This window comes from Synchiropus splendidus, chromosome 4 (genome assembly GCF_027744825.2).
Source record: "Synchiropus splendidus isolate RoL2022-P1 chromosome 4, RoL_Sspl_1.0, whole genome shotgun sequence".
NCBI lineage: Eukaryota > Metazoa > Chordata > Actinopteri > Syngnathiformes > Callionymidae > Synchiropus > Synchiropus splendidus.
In genome coordinates, this window is record NC_071337.1 from 4,459,345 (window position 1) to 4,483,148 (window position 23,804).

Consider the following 23,804-nt stretch of genomic DNA (forward strand, 5'->3'; position numbering starts at 1 on the left):
ATCAGGGGGCAGACATCCCATAATATCTCCCCTACACACCCCTCCCCCACTCTGCATAGTTACCTTGCAACGTACAGACCATAATAGTCAACTCGCCCCCCCTCCCTCTCCTACAGTCTCTTCCCCATTCCAGCATGCACCCCCCACCATAGCAACCGTGGTTACCATGGAAACGCCCCCTCCCGCCTCCCCTCCATCAGCCATCCCATAATAATAATGAGCAGAGTCACTAACATCCCACAATAAGCATAACTCCAAAAAAAGATAGGAAGAAGGAGGGGCGGGAGGAGAAGCCGTCACATGGCAACTGTGTGTGCCACATGACTGTTCAACTTGAGCGTGCGCGTCTGCATGTATGCGCAGACTGTAGATGAGTGATGCGCACACCGGTTATGATGCAAGCGCCCCGGCAGACCCCGAGACACCGGGGAGCGTGGGGCGGGGGGAGGGGGTCAAAGTTGACCTCTGCGACCCCAAAATGAGAGTCAACCTATGCACCGCGTAAAGTACAGTAGCTGCAGGAAGTGGAACAGAAAGGTGGTGTTTGTTTGCTGCGGGACAGTTGGTGTGTTCCCCGGCGGATGGAGACCATCTGCGAGCGCAACACACTCAAGTCAATGGTGGGAAAAACGTCTGGGGCCTAGACGGCAGCAGTGACCTGCTGGAGAGGAAGCGTGTGATGACAGCAGGGGCACCTTGATCCTGACCCGGCTGGAGCGGGCGACGGCACACACTGACACACACACACACACACACGGTCGGAGTAGTGTAGTCTGAACTAGTAGTAGTTCAGAATAGGCTCGATGTGGAATCAGTCTGTGAGAATGTAAACACAACAGAGAATGTACAACAATTTTGTCAATGTTTATGAGCAAAAAAAATGAATATAACTTGTCTCCTGCGCTGTTGCCACTCTGAAGCCAGAACTCCATCTCTATCTGGACCCGCTTTTAACGGGTATTAATGGCCGTGACTGTGATATACGCCTCCTTTTAAACTCGTGGTGCTCGGTAGGCCGACTCAGCTGTTTTCAGCGCACTGTTGAATGGAATGTGTTCACATCTTGAAAGCGGGCCACAGGAAGTGAGGTGGCGGCCCGGATGTGGCCCTCAGGCCTCGTGTTAGCGCCACAACATTGATTCAGATTTATTCGTTGGTAAACAATAAACACATTGGCTCATCATGGCTGGTGAGAGCGGAGCCGTCCACGGGCATGATGGGAAAAGTCTCTCTCCCAGACCCTGCTCCATCACAGCGTGTTTCTGACTGACAGGCTAGCATGCTTCTGTTAGCGTGGCGTGAACGGCGGCTGCCGTGTGCTGACTCATTATTCATGCCACGATGCCGTTCCTGCGCCTCTTCCCTTGACGTCCAGCCTTCTGGCTGTGCCTCTGAGAACCCGGGCCTCCGTCTGGTCCGGGCCTGACTCAGCTACTTTCTGAACCGCTCCTGGTCTCTCCTGCTCTCCCACTTCCTCAACTAACTTGTCCGTCTTTCTTTCGTTCCCTCCTTCAGTTTTTTCTCCCCCTCCCCCACACCACTTCCTCCACTGTGGACATAGTGTTCATGTCTGCATTTGGGGATGTGTGTGTGTGTGGGGGGGGGGGACATCCCATAATCACCAATCAGAAGAACACTGGGGCAGTTGTCATAGAAACCTCCCGCATTGCCCCTCCCACCAGCACAAATGCACGATACATAATGATAATATCATTTCTGAGACCCAAGGAGAGAAATGAAAAAGGTGGAGTGTGTCGGGGGGGAGTGCGGGGGGCAGACCATAATAGTTCATACTGCAGGTTACCATGGAGACATGCTCATTTGCGTGTGTTGACAGCACTGGTGTTGAAGGTTAGAGATGGGGTCAGATTACCATGTAAGTCAAAATGCAAACCATGAAACATCTTTGCCCCCCCACTCCACTACACCGCCCCCCACCACCCGACAGCCCGGGGGTCCGCCCACGTGAGCCTGCGCCAAATAGTCAAGTGAAAATGGATTTGATCAGCCCCAACGTGTCTGCGGCGCCAGATAAGCCGTGATTGGCTGAAGGGCAATAAAATATTTTAGCAAGACAGATGAGGTCGTCTGGCTTCGATGTGATGTTGACCTTTGACCTCGCCATCCCCCCCAAGAACCTCGTCATTATTTTTTTAGTATCAGCGGCGAGAAGTCACTCGGACAGGTTTTTAAATGGCGACCTTCAACACGACCTTCAAGATCCATGAGCGGAACTCGGGTGCTGAGTCACGTTCCTGAAGACCACGGTTTGTAGGTGCCACCTTTTACTAGCAACAGCTTTGGGTTTGGACTTTCATGGTGTCGTTCATGAGGCCGCAAGCGGCGCCTCGTGCCACGTTCACACTGAAGCAGGCGATGTACAGGTCGATGTAAAAGCGGGATTCACGTGTATGTGGGGGCAGAGGTCGCGACATGAATGGGGCGTCTTTACGTTTCGGGCAGAGACGCCGCCGTATCTGGCGCTCAAGTGGAAAAAAATCGTACCGTTCCTCGACCATTGGCGCCACATGAACCACAGCAAAAACCCACTCATAATTCTGTTTATATTTTGACATTAAACGTCCCTTCGGCAGAAAACAGCTTTTCAGATACTTCGTAAACAGGTGTTTGGTCTCAGCACAGGTTTGCTCTGGGGTTTAGTCCATCTCCAGGTTTTCTGCGACGCGTCCGTCCACCTCTGACACGTGAGTCTCTGCACCCACAGGCACACACACACAAAGCGTGGCGGACTAGTGAAAGGAGGGGGGGCGCTCCCCCACACGCACACACAAAAACAGACCATAATACTCACCCCTTCCTTATTCTGCCCCTCCCCCTCTCAACTGCAGACATCCCATAATCTTGACACCCCCCCTCGTCTTAGTTGGCCGCCACTGTGCAATGATCACATGTCTAATTCACTTTCTATACCAGCAGCCCCCGCCGCTGCCCCACTTCCCCGCATCACTTCCTGTGTTCAGGTTCTGGAGTGCAGATTCTACTCAATCCCCACGAGAACATCAGAATAAACACTGACGGCGTGATCGGACTCTGTAACACGGCAGGTTGTCCCCGGTGGAGCGTGGTGGGAACTAGCGTGTCTGGGTAGCTGCTCCCACCTGGCTGAGGAGCACGTAACCATCCTCCAAATGTTGCTCCGTCACCGATCTTCAACATGACCGACAATTTCCAGTACTTCGGGCATTTGTGCAGCTATATACTTCTTGTGTACTTGTCGGGGTGCTGTCATTTTGCAGTCCAATTCATGAGTCCCCAAAAAATACTAATTCAAAACTCAAATTTTTGACCCAAATTTTCAATAATTTGCTTGTCAAACATTATTATGATTATAAATATTATGATCACTGTTTTAAAGTATTAGCTTCTATCGAACTCACGATTTGTGTCTACCCCACTGTTTTACATTCCACCCCGCTACACTGGTTCATGCTATTACGAAGACGCTGTGTCAGATGACAGATGACATCACTCAATCCTTCGCGGGAGCCACGCAGACAAGTTCCCGCGCCATCAGATTTATTAGCGCTTTTTTTTTCGTAGTTTGTTTAGTGCTTGACGTTACCACCCCGTGACTCACGATGCAGATAGACTGCAACAGAAAGTGAAGGAAATTTTATTCAGAATTTTTGCTGGGTAGGTTAGTCGAGAGCAGCGCCCTCTAGTGGCACCACCCTGTTTTTTTATCATTTCACTTGAGAGAAAAAAGAATATAAGCCGCAAAACCATATCGTGCCAGCCCTTCTCAGCTCTGGGTTCCTCTTATCTTGAAACAAGTTCATGTTTCATCTCCGTAACTGTTGAGCAACAGAGACTGTTGAGCACTGACTCATACTGTAGGACAGTGTTTTTCAGCTGGTGCCGTGAGAGAGTGTCAGGTGCACCATGGGAAATAATCCAGTTTCACCTCATTTGTCTGGAGACAGAAGTGGGCGATACGGTGACATGAAATCATCAACAATTACAACATGTTGATGATTTACCAACGTAGATACACGTCTGTCTATACACTATAGATCTATGTTTCTATGTCGACTGCTGCTGCACTTTGTTCTCCTGTTCTCCCACACACACTCACAGAAGCCGGTCAAATGCACAACTTCCAGTTGTTTCTAAACCAGCCGCACCCTTGACCACACACCTTCATGACAGAAAGATGGAGTGTTGTTTGTCGGACTCACGACACCGAGGACTGTCAGCTAACATGACGTCTCACTTCAAAACTTTATTAACACTCGTAAACTATAAAAGTTGGCAAAACGTGAAGAAAGAAAAAAAGGATTGTTACGCAAAGCAAGTTGAGGCAAAGAATGTTAAAGATTCAAATACACTCAAATAAAATCATGCAAAAAATAAGTGATAAAATCATCTGATCTTTTCCAGAGACCTTTTTAAACAAATACATTTTCTGCAATTTGCTTCTGCAAATAGCCAAAATAGCTGAGTGTCTGGCGCTAAATATTTTCACAAACATCTAGGGATTTTCTAATGGACTTTCCACTATGCACAATTGTGCTTTTGTCAAGGTTCCATGGGTGGTGTGACTCAGGATTTCTTTCAATGAAGCAAGTGAGCCGTGGCTTAAAAAAGGTTGGAAAACTCGCTGTGTCGTGATTCAGAACAAAACCAACCACAACAACAGTAAGAACCTCTCAGCGTCGTATCTGGAAGTTGGGTTTCTGTCTTCCATCCAGCTAAAATTCTGGATCTGTACGTCATCCGCGCAAAATCATCTTCACTTCTCCCTAAAATAATCGAACTGAAGTGGCGTCTCAAATGCCTCACACAAATCCCTGAACTTCACTTCACATTTCCACCAGAAATGGCCGTCACTAAGGTTCAGTCTGTGAAGTCTGCGCTCTCACGATTATGACCTTTCCTGGAGTGATCCAGTGAAAGGCAGCGGACACCCTGGACAGGCCAGCAGACAACCACTCACACACACAATCTGCTAACCTCTGGAGGTTTTTGCTCTGTGGGAGGAAACCAGAGGATTAAATCCAAGACCAAGAGCGCCTCACTTTGACGACGATTCAAAACAGTCACATGATGAAACAAGTCGGGACACCACGCACTCTGCTGAGTCACAGGTTTGAATTGAACTTTAACATCTGCCACATGTGAACGCCGCAGCAGGGCTCACGGACGCGGGTCGGCCATTTTGTTCACCGTCTTATTACTTACTCCGCGCGCACGCACGCGCACCTTCGCACACAACCCACCCCCACCCATCCCGGCACAAAACACACATACCTCCCTCTCGCACGCATCGCACCCCCTCACGCACGCTCCCCAGTCCCCTCCCCCCTCCCGCTCCATACCAGGGCACGTCGTGACAAAACAAAGAACACCCCATAATAGTCAAACGCACAGTGCACATGGTAACCAGTTATGTCAGAGAGGAAGGCTGTGACTGTACACTCACAAACATGTGCATCTTCATTGAGACACAACCAGCGAGAGGCGCACACACACACACCAGCCTCCCACGCCAAATTACAGGCTCGCATGTTTCCAACCTCAAACACATACGCCACGGAGGAACAAACAAAGGCTGCATGGCACCGAGGAAAGTCGCACACAAAACTTGAACTTTCAAGTGTTGACACAATGCGATGAACAAACACGCACGCACACACACCCCAGTGTTTGCCCTCGACGAAGAACGCGCTTCACTCCTCCATCAATACATAAAACCAACAGACGGAATGTGTGCGTTTGTGAGCGGAAGCAACAGAATAGGTCAGGTTTCTGTCCCATGATGAAGCCCAGCTCCCCCGCACCCTTCACCTCCCCCCGTCACTGGGTGTGTTGCCCGTGACAACACACTTATAATGAGGTCAGATGGACATCCAATAATAATCAGGAACAGCAGAGGCTGAGTCAGCAAGGCAACGACAAGCCGGGGAAATTAAGATGATTCATTTTGTGACACATGAGGAGACGCAGGTTGGGTTGGAACCACGGGATTAAATCGTTGACATGTCAAAGGAAGAACTTCCACGGCCAACAGGCAGGACTTCTGTCAGCGCTAGCGCCCCCTAGCGCTTATCAGATCCAGATCAATAGCCTAGACATAATCTGGAGTGGGAACGGATGCTACTACATAATCTGTAGCTGCCACCATGTGGAACCTGAAGATCTGACATAAGGAGCAACACTGCAACTGTGCACTAGGTGTGCCTTAATCCAGAGCGTCCAGAGGCCTTGCTTAATCTGGAATTGTCTTTTATTGCCCATGCAAGGTGGAGCAGGGGTCACAGACCATTGCACTAAAACATCTGACATAATCTGGAGGTGCCACATAATCTGACCCGTATTTGGGAGCTGTACATCTGAAGCATATATCACGAGGTGTCACATGATCGGGTGCAGTCACACACAGGAAGAAAGAAAGTGTCCTGTAATCTGAATTAGTCAGTCACTTCATCTAATCCAGAGCTGTCATGAGGAGAGATTTAATCTATAGATTCTAGCAGCCAAGAGCACAAACATATCCTGGAGCTGTTAGATATTCAGTTGCTGTTATTCATAGATCTAGGCGCAGCAGTCTCCTGTGCTAGAGGTGCCAAAATCTGAGGATGCCACTTGACTCTAGGAGTCATTCAATCTAGAGCTGCCATGTAAACAGAGGCACCGTATCCTCTGTTGCATCATAACTCACGACAGGTGTCACATAATCTGGTGCTGCCACACTCTAGATAGGTGTTTTGTAATCTGAAGGTGTGAAATAGACAGTGCCACTTCACTCAATCCAGAGCTGTCACACAAAGAGAGGTTGGAGATTCCTCTGTTCAACAGCGGAGATTTACAACGGAGTTGTTACATAATCTGTCACATATCTGAGACCTGTCGTGCAACATGTGTCACATGTGCTACATAAACTAAAGCCGTCACACGCACTGGCTGTCATAATCTGTACTGCAGTGACTCAATCCAGAGCTGTCTTTTAATCTGAATCTTAAGGAATACATGTCCCGGAGCGCTCACATTCATCGCACCTGTCACATAATCTAATGTATATTCAAGACTTGTTGCTCTCACTTTTGTTCCAGGCGTCGCCTAATCTAGAGCTGTCACATATACACTAGCTGTCACATAAATCAGACGCATTACATCACCTGGCGCTGGCATGCGCTCGGCAGCCATCATTTCATCTGGAGCCAACACTCACACTGTCCACACCTGAGGCATATTTTACGTAGCAAAAGTGACACATAATCTGTACCTGGCATCTACTCTTCAATTTTTATGAAGTCATTCATCAAAATTGTAAAAGTAAAAATTGTGTAAAAGTAATTCAAAAAGACAAACTATTAATTCATTCAATTCACAATTTATGCCAAATAAAACATGTTTTAATAGTCACCAAAAATCCAAAAGACACTCCATTATTACTTGTTTAAAATTGAGCTTCCAAACTTTAATTTATTCCAAAAAGCTATTCCACCTATGGCAGCATTGTTGTTGTTATCCAGTCGTTCACACTCACAACATGGAAGCCTTCAAGCAGCAGCAAAGCATGACGGGATTTTTTTTCTTCTTCTGTCAAACAAAGGGCGTCTGCTCTTCTGTCAATCAAACTTTTCAATTTGCATACCGATAGAGTCATAACACGTGAAACAGCTCCCTTTAGCGGGCGCGATTCGGTACTGCACCAGTTAGCTGAGGCGGTGAAATTAGTTTCACAGTATTATGAAATGGTGAAAAGAAAAATGAGCGCAATACATTTTGCAGGCCTTGATATATTGTTATGTTTGTGTGCTTGTGTTTAATAATACCGTATGGTATTATAGAACAAGGATTTTCTTGCCATAAAAGAGAAGTTAAATGACGCTAAAACTAATATATAAACTAAACTAATGATTTAACTTAACTAACTAAACATTTTGAAGGTGTTTAACAGATTTGTTTATCATGAGTTAAATAATTAAGAAAAGATGTTTCAATTTGGGATCGATTTATAACAGATTACACGTCTTTAATACCATGTTGCGAGAGTCAGATCAACAATTGTGTTTAATCGTCATATCAATAAAGAAAAACTTAATCTTCATTACAAATAATTTCAATTTCATAAAATAAAAACATAGCTTTGAGTCCGTTCAACAAAATGTTTTAAATGTTATGTTGAATAAAACAATAAATAAAACACTTATTCGTTACACAGAATAAACATCATGAATTCGGTATGTTTTTCTGTCTCGTCCAGGTCAGCAAAGTGTGTTAGTCATTTTACTGCGCATCACCACTCCGCTACAGCAGGTGGCACCCACTTCTGGATTTAGCATCAGGTGGCTCCAGCGCAGCCAGGATCGCCTCATCGAAGACGTTCTTCAGTCCTCGCTGACAAAGAAGATCACAGTTTAGCATGGCTAGCATAAGGCTAACACACGACTATAACGCACCTGTATTCTGCGATTTTAGTTGTTTAAAAAAACTCCTTAATAGAATGAAAAGCGAGTGTTGGGATAGTTTGCGATGACTCGCCTGTCTCACCTGCGTCAGAGCGGAACACTCGGCGTACTTGACGGCCTTCAGATCGCGAGCGAGTTTGTCGCCGACCTCACTTGTTAGCGGCCGTTGCTTGTTCTTGGCGAGCTTCTCCAGAATGTTGCCGTCGTCTCTCAGGTCGATCTGCGTACCCACCAGCAGGTACGGCGTCCGCGGGCAGTGGTGGGAAATCTCCGGCACCCACTGACAGAGAGAGAGTGAGAGAGGGAGACATAACATCATATAATAATACACATTTAAGGACAAAAGTTTAACACTCATTTTCATCAATAAAGCAAGAACACGCTATATTTGATGGTTGGATCACCACATAGTCCAGTAGTCAAGGAAGTGTGAAGAGATCGGGATGACCTTTGACCTTTGCTAGTCAGGATAACGCAACTATTAAATGGCTCTTTGAATTGACTTTTCAAAGTATCTTACTCCACGTCAAACATTTATAGCGTCGCAAAGATCCTGAATGACTACGGTTCAGTACAGTTCAATACAGTGCAGAAAAGATTTAGTGGACACCTGTACAGTAACAGTAAAGTTGTGCACCAAAGCACCAATAGTAGAACTCCCCCATCCATCAACTGACTCTATGATAAGTCCCATGATGCACTGCAACAGTCATGGTTCTCATAACAATAAACATTAAAGAACAAAAATCCTTGTATTCATGATTATATTTGGTCTATTTAAAAGTGAGTGAAGGGATGGAGAATCTAAACGTCCAGTAAAAGCAGCTGCATCAAACCTTCTCCCGGACGTTCTCGAAGGAAGACGGCGACACCACGGAGAAGCAGATGAGGAAGACGTCTGTCTGAGGGTAGCTGAGAGGCCTCAGTCTGTCGTAGTCCTCCTGGCCTACGGGGGAAGACACACTCGTCACCGAGGACAAGTCGATTCTTTCCTAGTTTTTACCTGCAGTGTCAAAGAGTCCAAGAGTGTACGGCTCTCCTCCGATCATCACCGTCACCGCATAGTTATCAAACACCTGACAACGGCGGAAGAAAGAGTTTTCAAGCGTGTTGCATTTGTGCTGCACGTGCAGCGAAGGGGGTCGCACCGTGGGGACGTATTCTGAGGGGAACTTGTTGGTGGTGTAGGAGATGAGCAGGCAGGTCTTTCCCACCGCTCCGTCCCCGACGACGACACACTTAATGGTCTGCATCTGACAACAGCAGAGAGAACGGCATCAGTGGGAGGAGAAGATGAGGCAAAAGAGGAAGAGAGAGAGAGAAGGAGGAGGCACAATAGTGAACCTAACTTGAGGACATTTAAGTTTAGCTACCTGATTTCATGGATCAGCCAAGCGGGAATATGAACCGGCTGGAGGTAGTGGAAGAGTATGTGGAGGAGGATGGGAAGCAGAAGAAAGAGGTGGAAAATGAGGAGGAAAAAAAAACGTGAAAGATGTGTGAAGAAAGGAGGACAGCAGGAGGAGGAAAAAGAAAGGAGAAACAAGGAGGTTGAAGCACTGGAATTTAAGTGCTGCTTTTTATCTTTTAGCCAAACCTGAGTCCTGTAACAAGTCCCTGAAGTATGAAGACTTGGTTGAATAAAACGTCGACCAGGTTCCAATGTGGTTAATGTCCAGTGTTTTAAGCGACTTGCACCAGCGTCTGCTCTCCTCCCAGCGCAGCATCCAGGCAGTGGCACACTGTGGCAGCTCTGTAGCACCAGTGCTGACTGCTCAGTGAGACGGCGTCTTGTGACCTCACAGACGCTGAGCTGGTCACAAATTCTGACAGGAATGAGCAGCTCCCTTCACTAGATCATTGTTAGGAGAAATTCACATCACCTGATGGTGAAGCGTCTGGAACAATCCAGACAACAACAACCGGGTTTAAATAAATATTAACGATGACTTGACTCAGCCATTAACTGGACTCACCATTGAGGGCTTTTACGTTAAATAATAATATAATTAAAAGTCTAAATAATGTGTAGTAACAACGATGCAAATTTAAACTAAGGTGAACAATTGTAATATACATTTTATTTTAATTTAATCGAAACTATTAAAATAATATTTAGCATCCACCGCAATTTTCATGATTCAAAATGAACCCGAAATCTGCCACATTTTTAGTCCATGAAAATGGAATGTATTGTTTTCCGGCATCAACAGCTCATTTTAGCTGAACTTAGTCGCCTCTATGAACAAAGATGTAAAAAGGACAAACTGAATGTAAAGTGCTGCACAGACAGATTAATATTCTGCTCATATGAATTAAATGTTTACATCCTTTAACAGAAGTTAGCAGCAGCAGTTTCTTACCCCGCACTGTTGGTACCGTCCTGCTGCGTTCACGGACTTCACGGTGATCTGACAGTCAGCCGCAGTCGGAACTTGCGTTGTGTTGCGTTCGATGCTTCCGGTCCAGTTCTTACGAACCGTTGATGTGGTCTTTTGCGGGTCAGTAATAATAATAGAAATATATATGAGAGAGGGAGAATGAAAGTGCTGTTGTATGTAAGCGTCACATTAATTCGTATTATTATTACTATTATTATTATTATTATTATTATTATTATTATTATTATTATTATTATTATTATTATTATTATTATTATTATTATTATTATTATTTAGAAAGCCACCAGTGACGAAATATAGTCTCAGGTAGATTTTATTTATCTGAACCAGTCCGTGTCAGCATGATGAGCATCACGATGAGGATCAGCTCCTATAAATTCAGCCGTGATCCCCTTTCCTATACTGCCCCCTACTGTTCATTGCAAGGACTGTCACCGGGAAAATATTGGGCAATATGTACTGTATGAAATCTGAAACACATTTCTGTATTTATTCCAAATCAACAGCCGAGCCAAGTCAACAAGCCCTTGAGAGTGATGATGTAAGGCGACCACTAGATGGAGATGGAGGTCAGTGACCGCTCACCAGCAGCTCCAACTAACCAAGTCATGAATGACGTGCAGGTCCAGACCTCCGTTTTCCCTATTACAATGCTAATACTGCAGCGCATAAACAGCCATTTACATACTTTAGTAGAGTGATTTCCACAAAAGAATTCAAATAAATACAACCAATATGCCTCAATATTGATTTGTACATTGACACTGAGTTGATCGAAATGGTTTTGTTCACAGTTTTAGGTGTTAAAATGAATCATATACTGCTAAGAAATATCAGACAGGGATCATCAAAAAACGAAAATGCGTTCAAGGCGTCATCAAAATGAAGGTTTATTTGGGATAACAGTGTTGAAAAGGAAGCGGAACTGGAAAGATACACCAGAGAACTGCAAGAAAACTGAAGATTAAACAAGTAGTCAGATTTTAATATTGGTAGGAATCATCAGGGGAAATAAAGAAGTGTAGCAGGCGGATGCTTTATGTCATGAGGGGAATTAAAAAGGCGGTGAGATGATGGGATAATACAAAATCACTACATACCTTGTGTACAATGGAAAAGAAAAATGAAAGCCGTTTTCTATTGTTGTATACCAAGGTGTGCAGGAGAAAGAGGTGTCTGTTTGTGTAGAGGAATCCACAGACAAGACCAATGAACGGCGACAGGAATTAAAAAGTGCAACCCGGGGGCCATATGCGGTCCTTTGTCTGTGTTTTTGTGGCCCTCATGAGGTCAGACTAAAACTATACAACTGATAACTTGTCATTTCAGTCATTTTTATAATCCTATTTCTTTTTTAGCCAGTACTAGTTCAACAGTAAATACATTCATGACAAAATTTTTGTTTCTTCTTTTCGTTTGTCATTTTAGCATTTTCCTCAAAATTTGTTGAAAGAAAATTCATAATATATTTTGAAATAAATTCCCTATTTGTCTTTGATGTTTGGTCCATAGTTTTATAATTATTATTGAGTATCACTACTCAAATAAATGCATGTAAAATTATTTTTATAGGGTTGATGCCATATTTACACTTCTTAATATCCTGCTTCCATTGAACCTTTTATGGTTTATTTCGTCGTTATGATGGCCCCTCACAACAGTCACAGTTTATTCAGTCCCTGCATTACGGTAATATAAAAAAATAATGACAAAACAGACAAATGTAAAAAATGTGAAGAAACTCATATATTTCAATTGAGTCACTATTTTTTTTAGTATGTGGGAGGAAAGAGTGTCATCCTGTAAGTGAGTTTGAAACAATCCCGCTTAAAAAAAACTGCAATTTTCATTTCGTGTGTTTGCTGGTCCTCACAAGTTCAAGCCTCAGTTTAACAATGAGAACCTCAAAAACAAGTAGGCCATTACGATTGGGTTAAGACGAAAGGCTGGGGAAAGGGATATGGCAACGAGAAACCTCACAGAGCCCCCACAGGGACAGCAGTGCAAGCATCTGCGTGTGTGTCTGTCACCATCAGTCGCTCACCCTGGGCTAACAGGGCGGATGGATGTCAAGGACGATGTGCTGCTTGTCTCCGAAAGATAATCCCATTAAAGTAAGAAATGAAATTATAGATGAACTCACACACTCACACCAGCACATGCCCACACTCGCCGGCGCACACAATAAACACCCAACACGGTGCTCAGCAGAAACACGCGCGGCCTTCCTGTCAATGAGCATCAGCCTCAGCCTCTGGTCGACCAACAGATACTGTCCTGTTTTTAGGCGACGGTGAGGCAGCTGCAGCAGGAAACAGTGCTAATTCTCAGACACTCATGACGCGTCATATGACTGTGAAAGCTGAGTCTGGGCTCCTTATTAATGTCTTTATTTATTCGTTTTTTTTTAATCTACATTTCATGTTCAACCTCTTTTACTCCTCAATATTTTCTAAAGTGGTTGCATTGCTGTTCCCTCATGTAGGACCGCCCACATGGGACCTCATTGTGGAGCACCACTGCTTCGGTGGTGGAGTCAGACTGCAGACTCTTGAAGGTTCTAATTTCATTTTCTGATTTGCAGATAAGAAACTTTTTTCTTTCTTTCTACAAAGCTTCTCAGACCCCGTGGACCAGTCACCAGTCCATCACACATCATCACTGTTGTGGCCCCTCTGTCCAGCCAGGACCCACTTCCACCGGTCCACCGTGATCCTCCTCAGGTGTAAAAACGCCGTCACGCTATCGCAGCCAATCTTCAGAGCTGGAGGGAGTTGTGGGTCTCACAGCATCATCGGCTTATGTAACAACCATCTCCCATCCACAGGAGTCCACTGCTGCGGCACCAGAGCCCCTGGTCTATTTTTACCTCCATCGCTGAGGCGACCAGAATTGGGAGCCTGCCCTCCTCGACGCAGCCTGTTATCAATCTCCTTCTTTAATATTAACCCTCCTCTTCCTCTTGCGATCTCCTCTGAGTCATTGCCCCTCCCCCTCCCTCGCACAGCACCCCCCCTCCTCTTTTCCTCGCCATCGTTCTGCCTCCAGTGTTTTCACAGCAGACAGAAGACAAGCGGCAGGTAAACCCTTCTTTATGCTCCACATTCTTTATTTATCATGCCGTGCCATTGTGTGTGTCAGTGATGATGATGATGATGATGGTCAGGTGTGTATGACAGACCCCTTGGTGTGCAGGTTGTGTGCATGCATGTGTGTGTGTGTGTTGTCTGGGTGTTATTTGAATGGGATGTTTTTGAACCAAGAGCAGAGTGAGATTTGAAATGAGAGCTTGGTTCTCCATCTCTACGAGGATGTGTGTGTGTGTGTGTGTGTGTGTGTGTGTGTGTGTGTGTGTGTGTGTGTGTGTGTGTGTGTGTGTGGAGAATTAATGTCTTCCCCTACAGCCCAAACTGACCCGTGTGTGTGTGTGTGTGGGTGTGTGTGTGTGCGTTTCATTATTGAAGATCAGCTGTTAACTGTGTACTGTGCAGGGGAGCAGACTGTAGTTGTGCGTGTGCACTAAAATAAGACACATCCACTTCCACCGTGTTTCCTTCCTCATCACTCTGCTCGCCGCGCTTCCTCCCCTCATCTTCCTCTCCTCGTCTTCCTCTTCCCATTTCCACAATTCATCGTGCTCCTCCTTCACCCATTTCCTCTCTCTTCTGCAGCAAAGAGGATGATTTAATAATTAATCTCTCTCTTAGAGTCGCTCTCCTTCTCCCTCTCCCTGCTCAGTCCCCTCTTCCATCACTTCCTCCATGCTGCATCATCATCTCCTCCTCCTCCTCTTCTCACCTGAGGCTCTGCCATTATTACATCAGACTGCTTATCACTCAGAATACTTTAGGTTCACTTTCAGCCTGTATTGCACCAGGCAATGCAGTGACTACGTCCTGATGACATCATCATTGTGGGTCGAAATACAGACCACTATCTATCCATCCATCCATCCATCCATCTAGTCGTTTTCACCTGAATTTTCCATGTTACTTTTGGGCAACTGAGCGAAAGATCATGTGACCAGTGGGGAAGGCTGCAGGTTTCCTTCTCACCCAATAGTGACCTCATTCTGCCCAAGGCTTGGGAGCGGCCATACTTCTCGCTTCACCTGCTTCCGTGACATCGTGTCTTCCTATCTCTCACTGGCCCCCTCTGCTGGTGAGACCTTTGCTTAGTGAGCACTGCAGTATGAAGGTTTGGTGGTGCATTCGAGGTCCGCTGCTGCCGCCGCCGCTGCTGCTGCTGGGGGGCTTATGCAATAGAGGAGGAAAGAGACATGAGGGAGGGAGAGGTGGAGGAGAGCCAGGCTTCCAGGAGGGATGAGACGAAAGAGCCAGAGAAGGAGGAGGAGAAAGAGCTGGAGAATTGGGGGGGAAGAAGGTGCTACATACTGACAAAGACAGTTCAGTTACGGTGTTGCTAATAACTATTTTCTACCGATAAATAACTGCGTAATATGCCGTGAATACACACACAAATAAGTAGTTTATGGTTGATAAACGTGTCCCATGATGTGCAGCGTTTCCGAAAATTCTAGTACTTTTTACTGTGTGAAATCACGTCCACTCAGCAACTATCACTGACCCTGACAATACACCATCTTCACTCATGGCTTTAGTTTGTCTCCACTGATGCTTCACCGCCCTCACAGAAGGGTTCAGTTATCCTTTTCATTGTCTGGTTACTCTACATCCATCCCACTTCTGACACCATTGGTCACTAGGATTAAGGGAAACCTGTCCTGACCTTGTCTCAAAAACCTGCCTTTATACGGCAAATATGGCGAAGACTAGTTACTCGCTGGACTCCCGATGACCTGATGTTGACTCACGTTCACGCAAAAACTCTTCTTCTGACATAAACATCAAGACATCAGACAGAACAACAGCCTCACCCATCTAAACAGCATTCTGCCTCTTAAGTCAGAGTGGTGACCTCTTTCCTTTGATGTTCCTCAGGATGTCGATTGTCAGCATTGTTGCCAGGGAGATCCTGGATTCCCGGGGGAACCCAACCGTTGAAGTGGACCTTCGTACAGAGAAAGGTGACAACATCCTGCTGCCAAACAGCAACAAGTTTTGGTTGACATTCTCTGAGGTAGAAGCATTAAAGGCGCAAGTCCTGAGGAACAGTCAGTGGCCCTGAAGTCACATTTAAATGGTTGAAACAAGAAAGTTGTGTACGCATTGTGTAACTCAATAAACACATACAGTCAAATAACTAAGAACAACTTTTTCAACTAGTAGATTTTCTACTAGTTGTTAAAAGAACCAAGGACATGAGCAACAGACAAGACAAGTGACTCCATAGCAACCCTCCTGAATCCAGATGGAACTTCACAGCATCATCAAAAATGTTATTCTTTATTCCTGAAATCTTCACCAAAATACAATCACAACTTTTCAATTCATCTTATTAACAGACAGATAAACATGGTCAGAAACATTACCAAAAAGAAAACACAGACACAGGACCTGTGGGACACCAAAGCTGAAATGAGTTTTCGCAAACGTGAAGTCGCTGGGTTTCATCTTGCGTCTCTATTCTAGGTCTGTTTCGGGCTGCTGTTCCCAGCGGTGCGTCCACAGGGATCTACGAGGCTCTGGAGCTTCGCGATGGAGACAAGAGTCGCTACAAAGGCAAAGGTCTGTTGATGCTCTCGCGTTCCTCACAGTACCCCAAACCCCCGCTGACGCATCTCTTTGCTCTTCTCAGGTGTTTTGAAAGCTGTGGGACACATCAATGACACCCTGGGCCCAGCACTCATTGCTTCTGTGAGTCAGCCAACACTTTCTGAATCCGAAAGAAAGTTCTTAATGAACATCTTAGAACGTCTTAGTTGTGTTGCATCAGGTTTCACAAAATCTGGCAGCACATGTCGAGTTTCGTCCAATGACACTGAAGAGTTACAGTACAAGAGCGATTTCTGTGATATGCGATATCACTTTCTGAAAGGAATTCCTTTTATTTTGAAAGGTCACCTTTTACTTTGGAGCCGTGCTTGACTTCCTCTCTTGCTTAAGTTGAGCTGAATTAAGGCGCCTGCGGTGTTACGGCTCAGCGGAGGTGGAGACCCAGGAAACAACAGACAAGAGCAAAGCACAACACAAATGGGATGTGGCCCAATGTCCAAAACAAGAACTAAGGGAGTCTCCAATAATTATAGTCCTAGAAGTCCACACAAAAAATCACTCAACAAGATGGGCATAAGGAACAGGAACTGAGATTAGGAAGCCGAATTCACCAAAATACAGAGCAAAAACACACTTAAGACAGTATATCTTGGGAAGAACACGATCTGGCGCCGCAACAACTTCCAGCCACTCTTTAAGTGTGTGGAGGTGCAGCTGCCATTCGCGCGTGACACCCTCAAGAGAGACAGAAAAACAACATAGGCACAAAGTAATAGACTTTCTGAAAACATTCGGTACATTTTGACGTCACAAGCTTCGCTGGTGTATGTCAAATGGCTTCGTCTTTTTGCATGTTATTGTGTCTTTTGGTCTATTGTTTGTGAGTGTAAACAACTTGTGGCGTAACGTAAGGTGTGTAAAAACACAGTGAGGTTTGTGCATCCACACAAGTGGTTGGCAAATGCGTGTGGTTTGTGTGTCGGCAGGGCATCAGTGTGGTGGAGCAGGAGCAGTTAGACAACACCATGATTGAAATGGACGGCACAGAAAATAAATGTGAGTAACCGCAGTCGGCGGAAGCCTTCAGCTCACCAGTGAGGATCTCGATATGAAAAAAGACGGTCATTTCCCTTCTTAAACAGCTCAGTTTGGAGCCAACGCCATCCTGGGTGTGTCGCTGGCCATCTGCAAGGCGGGCGCCGCTGAGAAAGACGTGCCTCTCTATCGCCACATCGCCGACCTGGCAGGAAACACGGAGCTGGTTCTTCCGGTGCCTGTAAGATAACACCGCCAGGCACTTTAGAGAATCAATGCCGCTCATTTAACGCTGTCCCTGAATTAGGCCTTCAACGTGATCAATGGAGGCTCTCACGCTGGGAACAAGCTGGCCATGCAGGAGTTCATGGTTCTGCCTGTTGGCGCCGAGTCATTCAAGTAAGACGTGTCTAAAGAGGGCAATTACGATGGTGCAACTTTTAATGGCTGACTCATATCAGGGAGGCGCTGAGAATAGGGTCGGAGCTCTACCACACGCTGAAGGGTGTGATCCAGGAGAAGTACGGCCAGGACGCCACCAACGTGGGCGACGAAGGAGGGTTCGCCCCAAATATTCTCGAGAACAGCGAAGGTGAGCTCTCTCTCGGCTCAACGGTTCCCATGGAACTAGTGCACTGTGAAGAAGATTCACGGCTTCTTGTTTTGGTCTTTGTCAGCGCTGGAGCTCCTGCAAACGGCCATCGAGAAGGCCGGTTTCACCGACAAGGTCGTGGTCGGAATGGACGTCGCTGCGTCCGAGTTCTATCGTGAGGGAAAGTACGACCTGGACTTCAAGTCTCCGCCTGATCCAGAGCGACACATCAGTGGCGAAGCTCTGGCTGACATCTACCAGGACTTTGTCAACAACTACCCAGGTGATTGAAGTGGTCATCTGACTGCGCCACAATCAAGAGGCTTCACATTCATGCAGTTTTCTTTCCTCCTGGGGACTTAACTTAGCGCCCTCAACTGCCCATGTTAATCAGTTAATGTTATTATGACCTACCTAACATGACTTGGTGACCTGCACCAGAGAGGTTGCTTGTTTCCAGCTTCCAATTTCCAGTGCACTTTAAAAAGTAGGTCAGCCTGCTGTGGTTGGGTCTAAAGTGTCAAGATGGCGGATCAGAGAGGCAGAATTGTTGCCCTCTGTCTATCTATTACAGTAGTAAAGGATAAGGATGCCGCCGTATTTGGGTCCATCAGATCAGAGGAGATCAGCTTGGTGAATTCCAGCATCCAATCCACTTCTGTTCCACTTCAGTTCTTCTTGTTGATTCATTCCCTTAAAGTCTGGGCTGTGATTGGTCAACATGCGGCGACTTCTCGCTGGAGTTCAGATATTTCGACAGTAAATGTCGCCTGAAACATGTCACTGGATATACACTACACAGATGCGACACGTTTGGACGGACTTCTCTCGTACACTGCTCCCACTATGTAGAGCAACAGTTTATCGCAGCTCCACAGTGACTTTGCATGTAAATCTTTTGATGCTTAAATCACCTTTGGTGTGATCTTACCTTTAAGGCCCATTTATCAGCATTACACACGGATCCGGACGGAGCCTTGTGTCTGTGCTCTGCCTTCATTTCCTCTGCATTTTTTCACACCAAACGGAGCAGTACCACAGGAAACCATGGGGGGCAGTGTTGCTGTTATTACCTGATATGTAGCTATCATGGGACACAAAGAAGACATAACAATGGGGGAAATTCTCCGTCCTCCAGTGGTGATATATTTAACGTCCTCACCGACCACCTCCTCCTACAACGCTGCCACTGTTTCCTCTTTTGTGTGAGAGCTACATGATCAATGTTGACTCCACAGTCGCCTTGTTGGTTTTGGAGTTTGTTGTTGTCATGAATTATTGACTCTGAGCTGCTCCCCCTGGTGGTTACATTGGTGAACAGTAGTACCAATGTAAAGAACGCATGGCAGTATGTGATGAGTGATGGTAACATGGTTTGAAATGAACAGGTATTTTCTTACATAAAGGGAGCAGAAATAGGCCTTAACAGTACCATTTTCCTGGTCTTTGGGATTCAAATGCTGATTCTGAAAATGGTGATGCAGGAACACCACACTATGGAAACACTTTGCGAGCCATAAAAATCCACTCATCATTTCAAGACACTGCGGGACACATAAAACGTGTGGGCCTAGTTTGGGCCTTGCTACTGCGACAACTACTGAAACAAACACAACTTCGAATGCAAAAAGGCACATGTCTGATTCCACCTGCGTCTCCTGCTACAGTGGTTTCCATCGAGGATCCGTTCGACCAGGACGACTGGGAGGCGTGGACCCGCCTGACGGCCCAGGTCGGGATCCAGGTCGTCGGGGACGACCTGACGGTGACGAACCCGAAGAGGATAGAGAAGGCGGCGGAGGAGCGAGCCTGTAACTGCCTGCTGCTCAAAGTCAACCAGATCGGATCAGTGACGGAGGCCATCCAGGCGTAAGTCGCCACATGTCACCGCCAACACTTCTTGGTCTAAAAGTGAAGGCGCGTTTTGGAAACTTGAGCCCAGGGTTGCTCAAGAGATTCATGTCGATCTTGACTCACCAAAAAACATCTTTCATCTCTCATAAATCTCATAAGGCTACTCGCATGAGAATGTCTTTATCATCACATGATGGCCCCAAACTGGACCTCAACTTTTGACCAAGACCAGTATTTACTGACCAGATAGAAAAGGAAGCATTTGTTTGCTGATAACTCAAACCTGAACTCGTCCCCCTCAGATGTAAGCTAGCACAGGCTAACGGCTGGGGTGTGATGGTCAGCCATCGCTCAGGCGAGACGGAGGACACCTTCATCGCCGACCTGGTGGTTGGACTCTGCACCGGACAGGTGGGATATTTTCTGTCATTTCTGAGCTCCCTTCTTGCATTGGCTGACTCTTGTCTGTGTCTCAGATTAAGACCGGCGCCCCCTGCAGATCTGAGCGGCTGGCCAAGTACAACCAGCTGATGAGGTCAGTCTTCTTGTTTCAGAGAGGTGGAAGTGGGATTATTGATTTTTTTTGTTTTATAATCTGAGAACCTTTTTCATGGTGAAGGAAAAACGCACTCATTTCACCCAAACCTGTCAACATAAGAGATTTGCAAGGAAGAGGTGGGAAGGGAGCAGATGGATGAGGGTCAACAGGGGAAACTCAAGGGGATGTAGAGGAGGCGGAGCAAGAGAGGGAGAGGGAGGAGGAGGGATCAACTCAGTGCCTTAATCCCATCAGACTATTGTGGCAAGGCAGGAGGAAGCAGAAAGATTTACCGGAGTATTAGAGAGTGATGAACACTAATCAGCGCGCGCACGCACGAGTCCCTACACAGGTGCAAACACTCCCAGTCATATTGACGCGGATCATTTTTAGACTCTGGAGCAGAGCACGCCGTGTTGCGGCCAGCAGGGGGCGTGTGTCACGGGTGTTCATGTGGCGAGTGTTAGTAACTGCAGGCGGAAACTTATCTTCTGATATTCAGTTTAAGAGATCGACTGATCCGCCAAGTGATTCGCCAGAAAATTAAGAGCAGAGATGGATTTTCCATCACCATGCAGGCGGTGACAACGTAAAACTGCTGAGTGAATGCAAGATCACGACTGTGACTCGAAATTCTGCACCTAAGAGCGCTATCTTGAGGCAGAGCTTGACTTGACCTATCTATATATCCGGTGTGTGCAGTATGACTTGAAAATTGATGCTATAAACTGATAGTTTTAAGAAGCATTCTATGATTTTAAGAGTCACCATCATCAGCCGATACATCTTTAGAAAGCAGACGTACTGGGTTTAATTCCGTGTATACAAAAAACTTCAACAGAATTTGGTTTTCCATATATTACCATAAAATATGCTCTGAGTCTGACAAGGTCCTCATAAGTGGGTCAAACGCCGGCGCCATCTTGTGGAGGGACCAAACACTGGTGCGCTGTGCACTGAAGTGGTGGAAGTAGCGCTCATGTCAGTCAATACAAGTAAAATTACTTGTTACTTAAGGCTGGGTTCGGTTCCGACCAACCGTTCGTAAGTCAGATTGGACCATTCAAAATAGCAGACGCGAGGGTTATAGCTACTACTGTTGTGGTAGATGGCTGTGTGAGAGGGAGATGCTGGGATACTGTGCTGCCGTAACTGTTGTATGCGTTGCCGGGCTGCTATATGCTACAGTGCCAGACATTGAATTAAAAAAAAGCATCTGCTGGCCGTGGTCGTAAGTACGGTTGGACGTAAGTTGAGCAGGTCGTAAGTCGGATGTTACTTGTATTGAAGGATTTGTCAACAGTTTTTGAGGAAGAAGTGAACCAGGGACTTGTTTTGATTCAAACCACATTGTTGTCGAAGCGACAACTCAGACTATTGTGAGAGGATGAAGTGTCTGAACGGATCAACACTGAACGCTAATGTAAATGGAATGTAAAACTCTCTTCAGAAGGCTCAGCAGGACAGAACATGTCATGCGTTTGGGTCAACAGTGGGACTGACTGGGTCGAGTACTGACGCCTCCTCACCCATGTGTTTGATAGCTTCTCTGCTGTTTTGATAGCTTGCTATCATGCCTTGTTTATGTTGGAAAACCCTGGGTGTTTGAAGTCGCTTTCCAAACCTGTTTGGGGCAAAATCATCCTGCAAATCAGCCAAATACAGACAGTTGCCACTCGTGCCTCATTCTTTAAACTGCCTTCATCTGTTTCTGATGAGCCTCTTCATCTTTTGGCGAGAAGAACAGGTCACCATTTCTCCTCTTTTTGACCTGCATTCTAATGGTGGAGAGACAGGATCCACCTCCAGTGACCTCACAAAGGCTCATTTAGGGTTCTGACTTTGATTCACTTGGAACTAGATTCACTCTTCTTTAGCGTTGTAATTTCATGCTGCATATTTATGCATTGTTCCAGAGGATGACACTTTAAGGATAAAGGAGTATCTTTCAATATAGTGGTTGTGATGGTTGTCAGTATTGGCTTGGATCAGCATCAGGTCCAAGTCAGGGCAAAATGACTGGATCTGGCACTGGACTTTTTTTTTTCAAAACCCATCCGATCCGATGCATAAGCCCTAAAATCTTCTGTTTCACTTGGCGTGAGATGCCCTAATGTCTTTTCATTTGGTGATGGTGCGTCCAACAAGGTGTATAGCCAAGTGTTTTATTTTGTTTGCTTAATAATTTCAGTATTTGTGCCATGTTGCTCTTCTATTTATGCTGTTAAAATCTTTACATTTTAATGAAGCCAAGGCACAGCTTCAGTGGTGAGGTGTTCTTAGGTGTCAGTATTAAACATGAATAATGTTTTGAGTGACAGGTTCAGAAAAGGAGCCCCCACTTTAGCATCTTTAGCCAAAGGCTCCAAAGTCTCAGCAGGTCAAATCTCCACCCGCACAAACATGACCTTGCTAATTTCCCATTCCTCTCACCTGCAGGATCGAGGAGGAGCTGGGCGACGCGGCTCGCTTCGCAGGCCACAACTTCAGGAACCCGAGCGCCCTGTGAACCAGAATGAACCACACCAACGCACACACTTGAACGCAGAGCGAGCCATGTACAAAAACACACTCAAGAGCCACGCAAAGTTAATATGCACTAAAGTTACTAGTCGTAGGGAGACAACGCTGTACAGACACACACACAGGAACATGCAGGGAAAACTGTAATAATAAGAAACTAAGCCAGACTTGCACTGTTACTGTATTTTTGAGCAGAACTGCAGCAGAAAAAAAAGGTGGAATCATCAACACGGAGAGAACCTAGCGGTTTCAGGGACCCAAACTCCTGCAGCTCATTTCTGTCTCTTACGTTTTTCGTCTGCACTTTTGTCTCTGTTTTTCTTCACGTCCTCGCCCTGATGAATGATAATAAATAATCCATGAGTACGTAATGTTCCCCACGATGGAGGGTGGATATGAAAATAAAAAACAATAAAGCTTGGCTGTGACAATGAAATAAAATATTAACCATTTTAAACACATTTATGTGTCGGATGTTTTCTTTCTTAGAAGCAAACACATCTTCCATAGTTTTTGTTAACAAAAAAAGAATGTGTGGGAATGTATTTTTGCCCACACATTACTTTATTAAAAAAATGTAGCTCAGCTGAAACGTTTTTCTTTTTTTGTCTCGTTTAAATTTCCTTCTTAAATTTCCCCCATGAGGTCGGTTACTTAAATGTAACCAAAGTTCTCCGAAGTAAGCTCTGCCTCTACGCTGAAGGAGAACTGAGACTTGTGTTCGTATTGTATCTCTTGATTAAACACGAGTAAAAATTTTGTTTCTGGGGATTTTAATTTATATTTTAT

The 23,804-nt window shown here is 45.7% G+C and overlaps 2 protein-coding genes across 2 annotated transcripts; one reads left to right on the top strand and one right to left on the bottom strand.

The window, feature by feature from the left end:
• Positions 1-7,440: 7,440 nt before the first annotated feature.
• LOC128756936 (cell division control protein 42 homolog) lies at positions 7,441-10,836 on the bottom strand. Its single transcript, XM_053861807.1, has 7 exons — positions 10,799-10,836; positions 10,033-10,287; positions 9,584-9,688; positions 9,439-9,511; positions 9,272-9,381; positions 8,518-8,715; positions 7,441-8,364 (listed from the first exon to the last, which is right to left on the bottom strand). The coding sequence occupies exons 3-7, from the start codon at positions 9,686-9,688 to the stop codon at positions 8,275-8,277; spliced, it is 576 nt and encodes a 191-aa protein (XP_053717782.1). The 5' UTR covers positions 10,033-10,287; positions 10,799-10,836; the 3' UTR covers positions 7,441-8,274.
• Positions 10,837-13,678: 2,842 nt separating this feature from the next.
• LOC128756935 (gamma-enolase) lies at positions 13,679-23,467 on the top strand. The gene is made up of 13 exons (XM_053861805.1): positions 13,679-13,917; positions 15,799-15,884; positions 16,390-16,485; positions 16,556-16,614; positions 17,460-17,529; positions 17,616-17,749; positions 17,816-17,907; positions 17,970-18,100; positions 18,186-18,383; positions 19,768-19,969; positions 20,257-20,365; positions 20,431-20,489; positions 22,932-23,467. Exons 2-13 carry the CDS (start codon positions 15,800-15,802, stop codon positions 22,999-23,001), a joined length of 1,305 nt encoding a protein of 434 aa, XP_053717780.1. The 5' UTR covers positions 13,679-13,917; position 15,799; the 3' UTR covers positions 23,002-23,467.
• The last annotated feature ends 337 nt before the right edge of the window (positions 23,468-23,804 follow it).

Coding starts and splice junctions, on each gene's coding strand:
- LOC128756936 (XM_053861807.1), bottom strand. CDS start 9,688: ATGCAGACCATTAAGTGTGTCGTCGTCGGGGACGGAGCGGTGGGAAAG. Junction 9,512..9,583: donor CCTCAGAATACGTCCCCACG/GTGCGACCCCCT, acceptor CGCCGTTGTCAG/GTGTTTGATAACTATGCGGT. Junction 8,716..9,271: donor TCGAGAACGTCCGGGAGAAG/GTTTGATGCAGC, acceptor TCTCTCTGTCAG/TGGGTGCCGGAGATTTCCCA.
- LOC128756935 (XM_053861805.1), top strand. CDS start 15,800: ATGTCGATTGTCAGCATTGTTGCCAGGGAGATCCTGGATTCCCGGGGG. Junction 15,885..16,389: donor GGACCTTCGTACAGAGAAAG/GTGACAACATCC, acceptor TCTCTATTCTAG/GTCTGTTTCGGGCTGCTGTT. Junction 18,101..18,185: donor TATTCTCGAGAACAGCGAAG/GTGAGCTCTCTC, acceptor GGTCTTTGTCAG/CGCTGGAGCTCCTGCAAACG.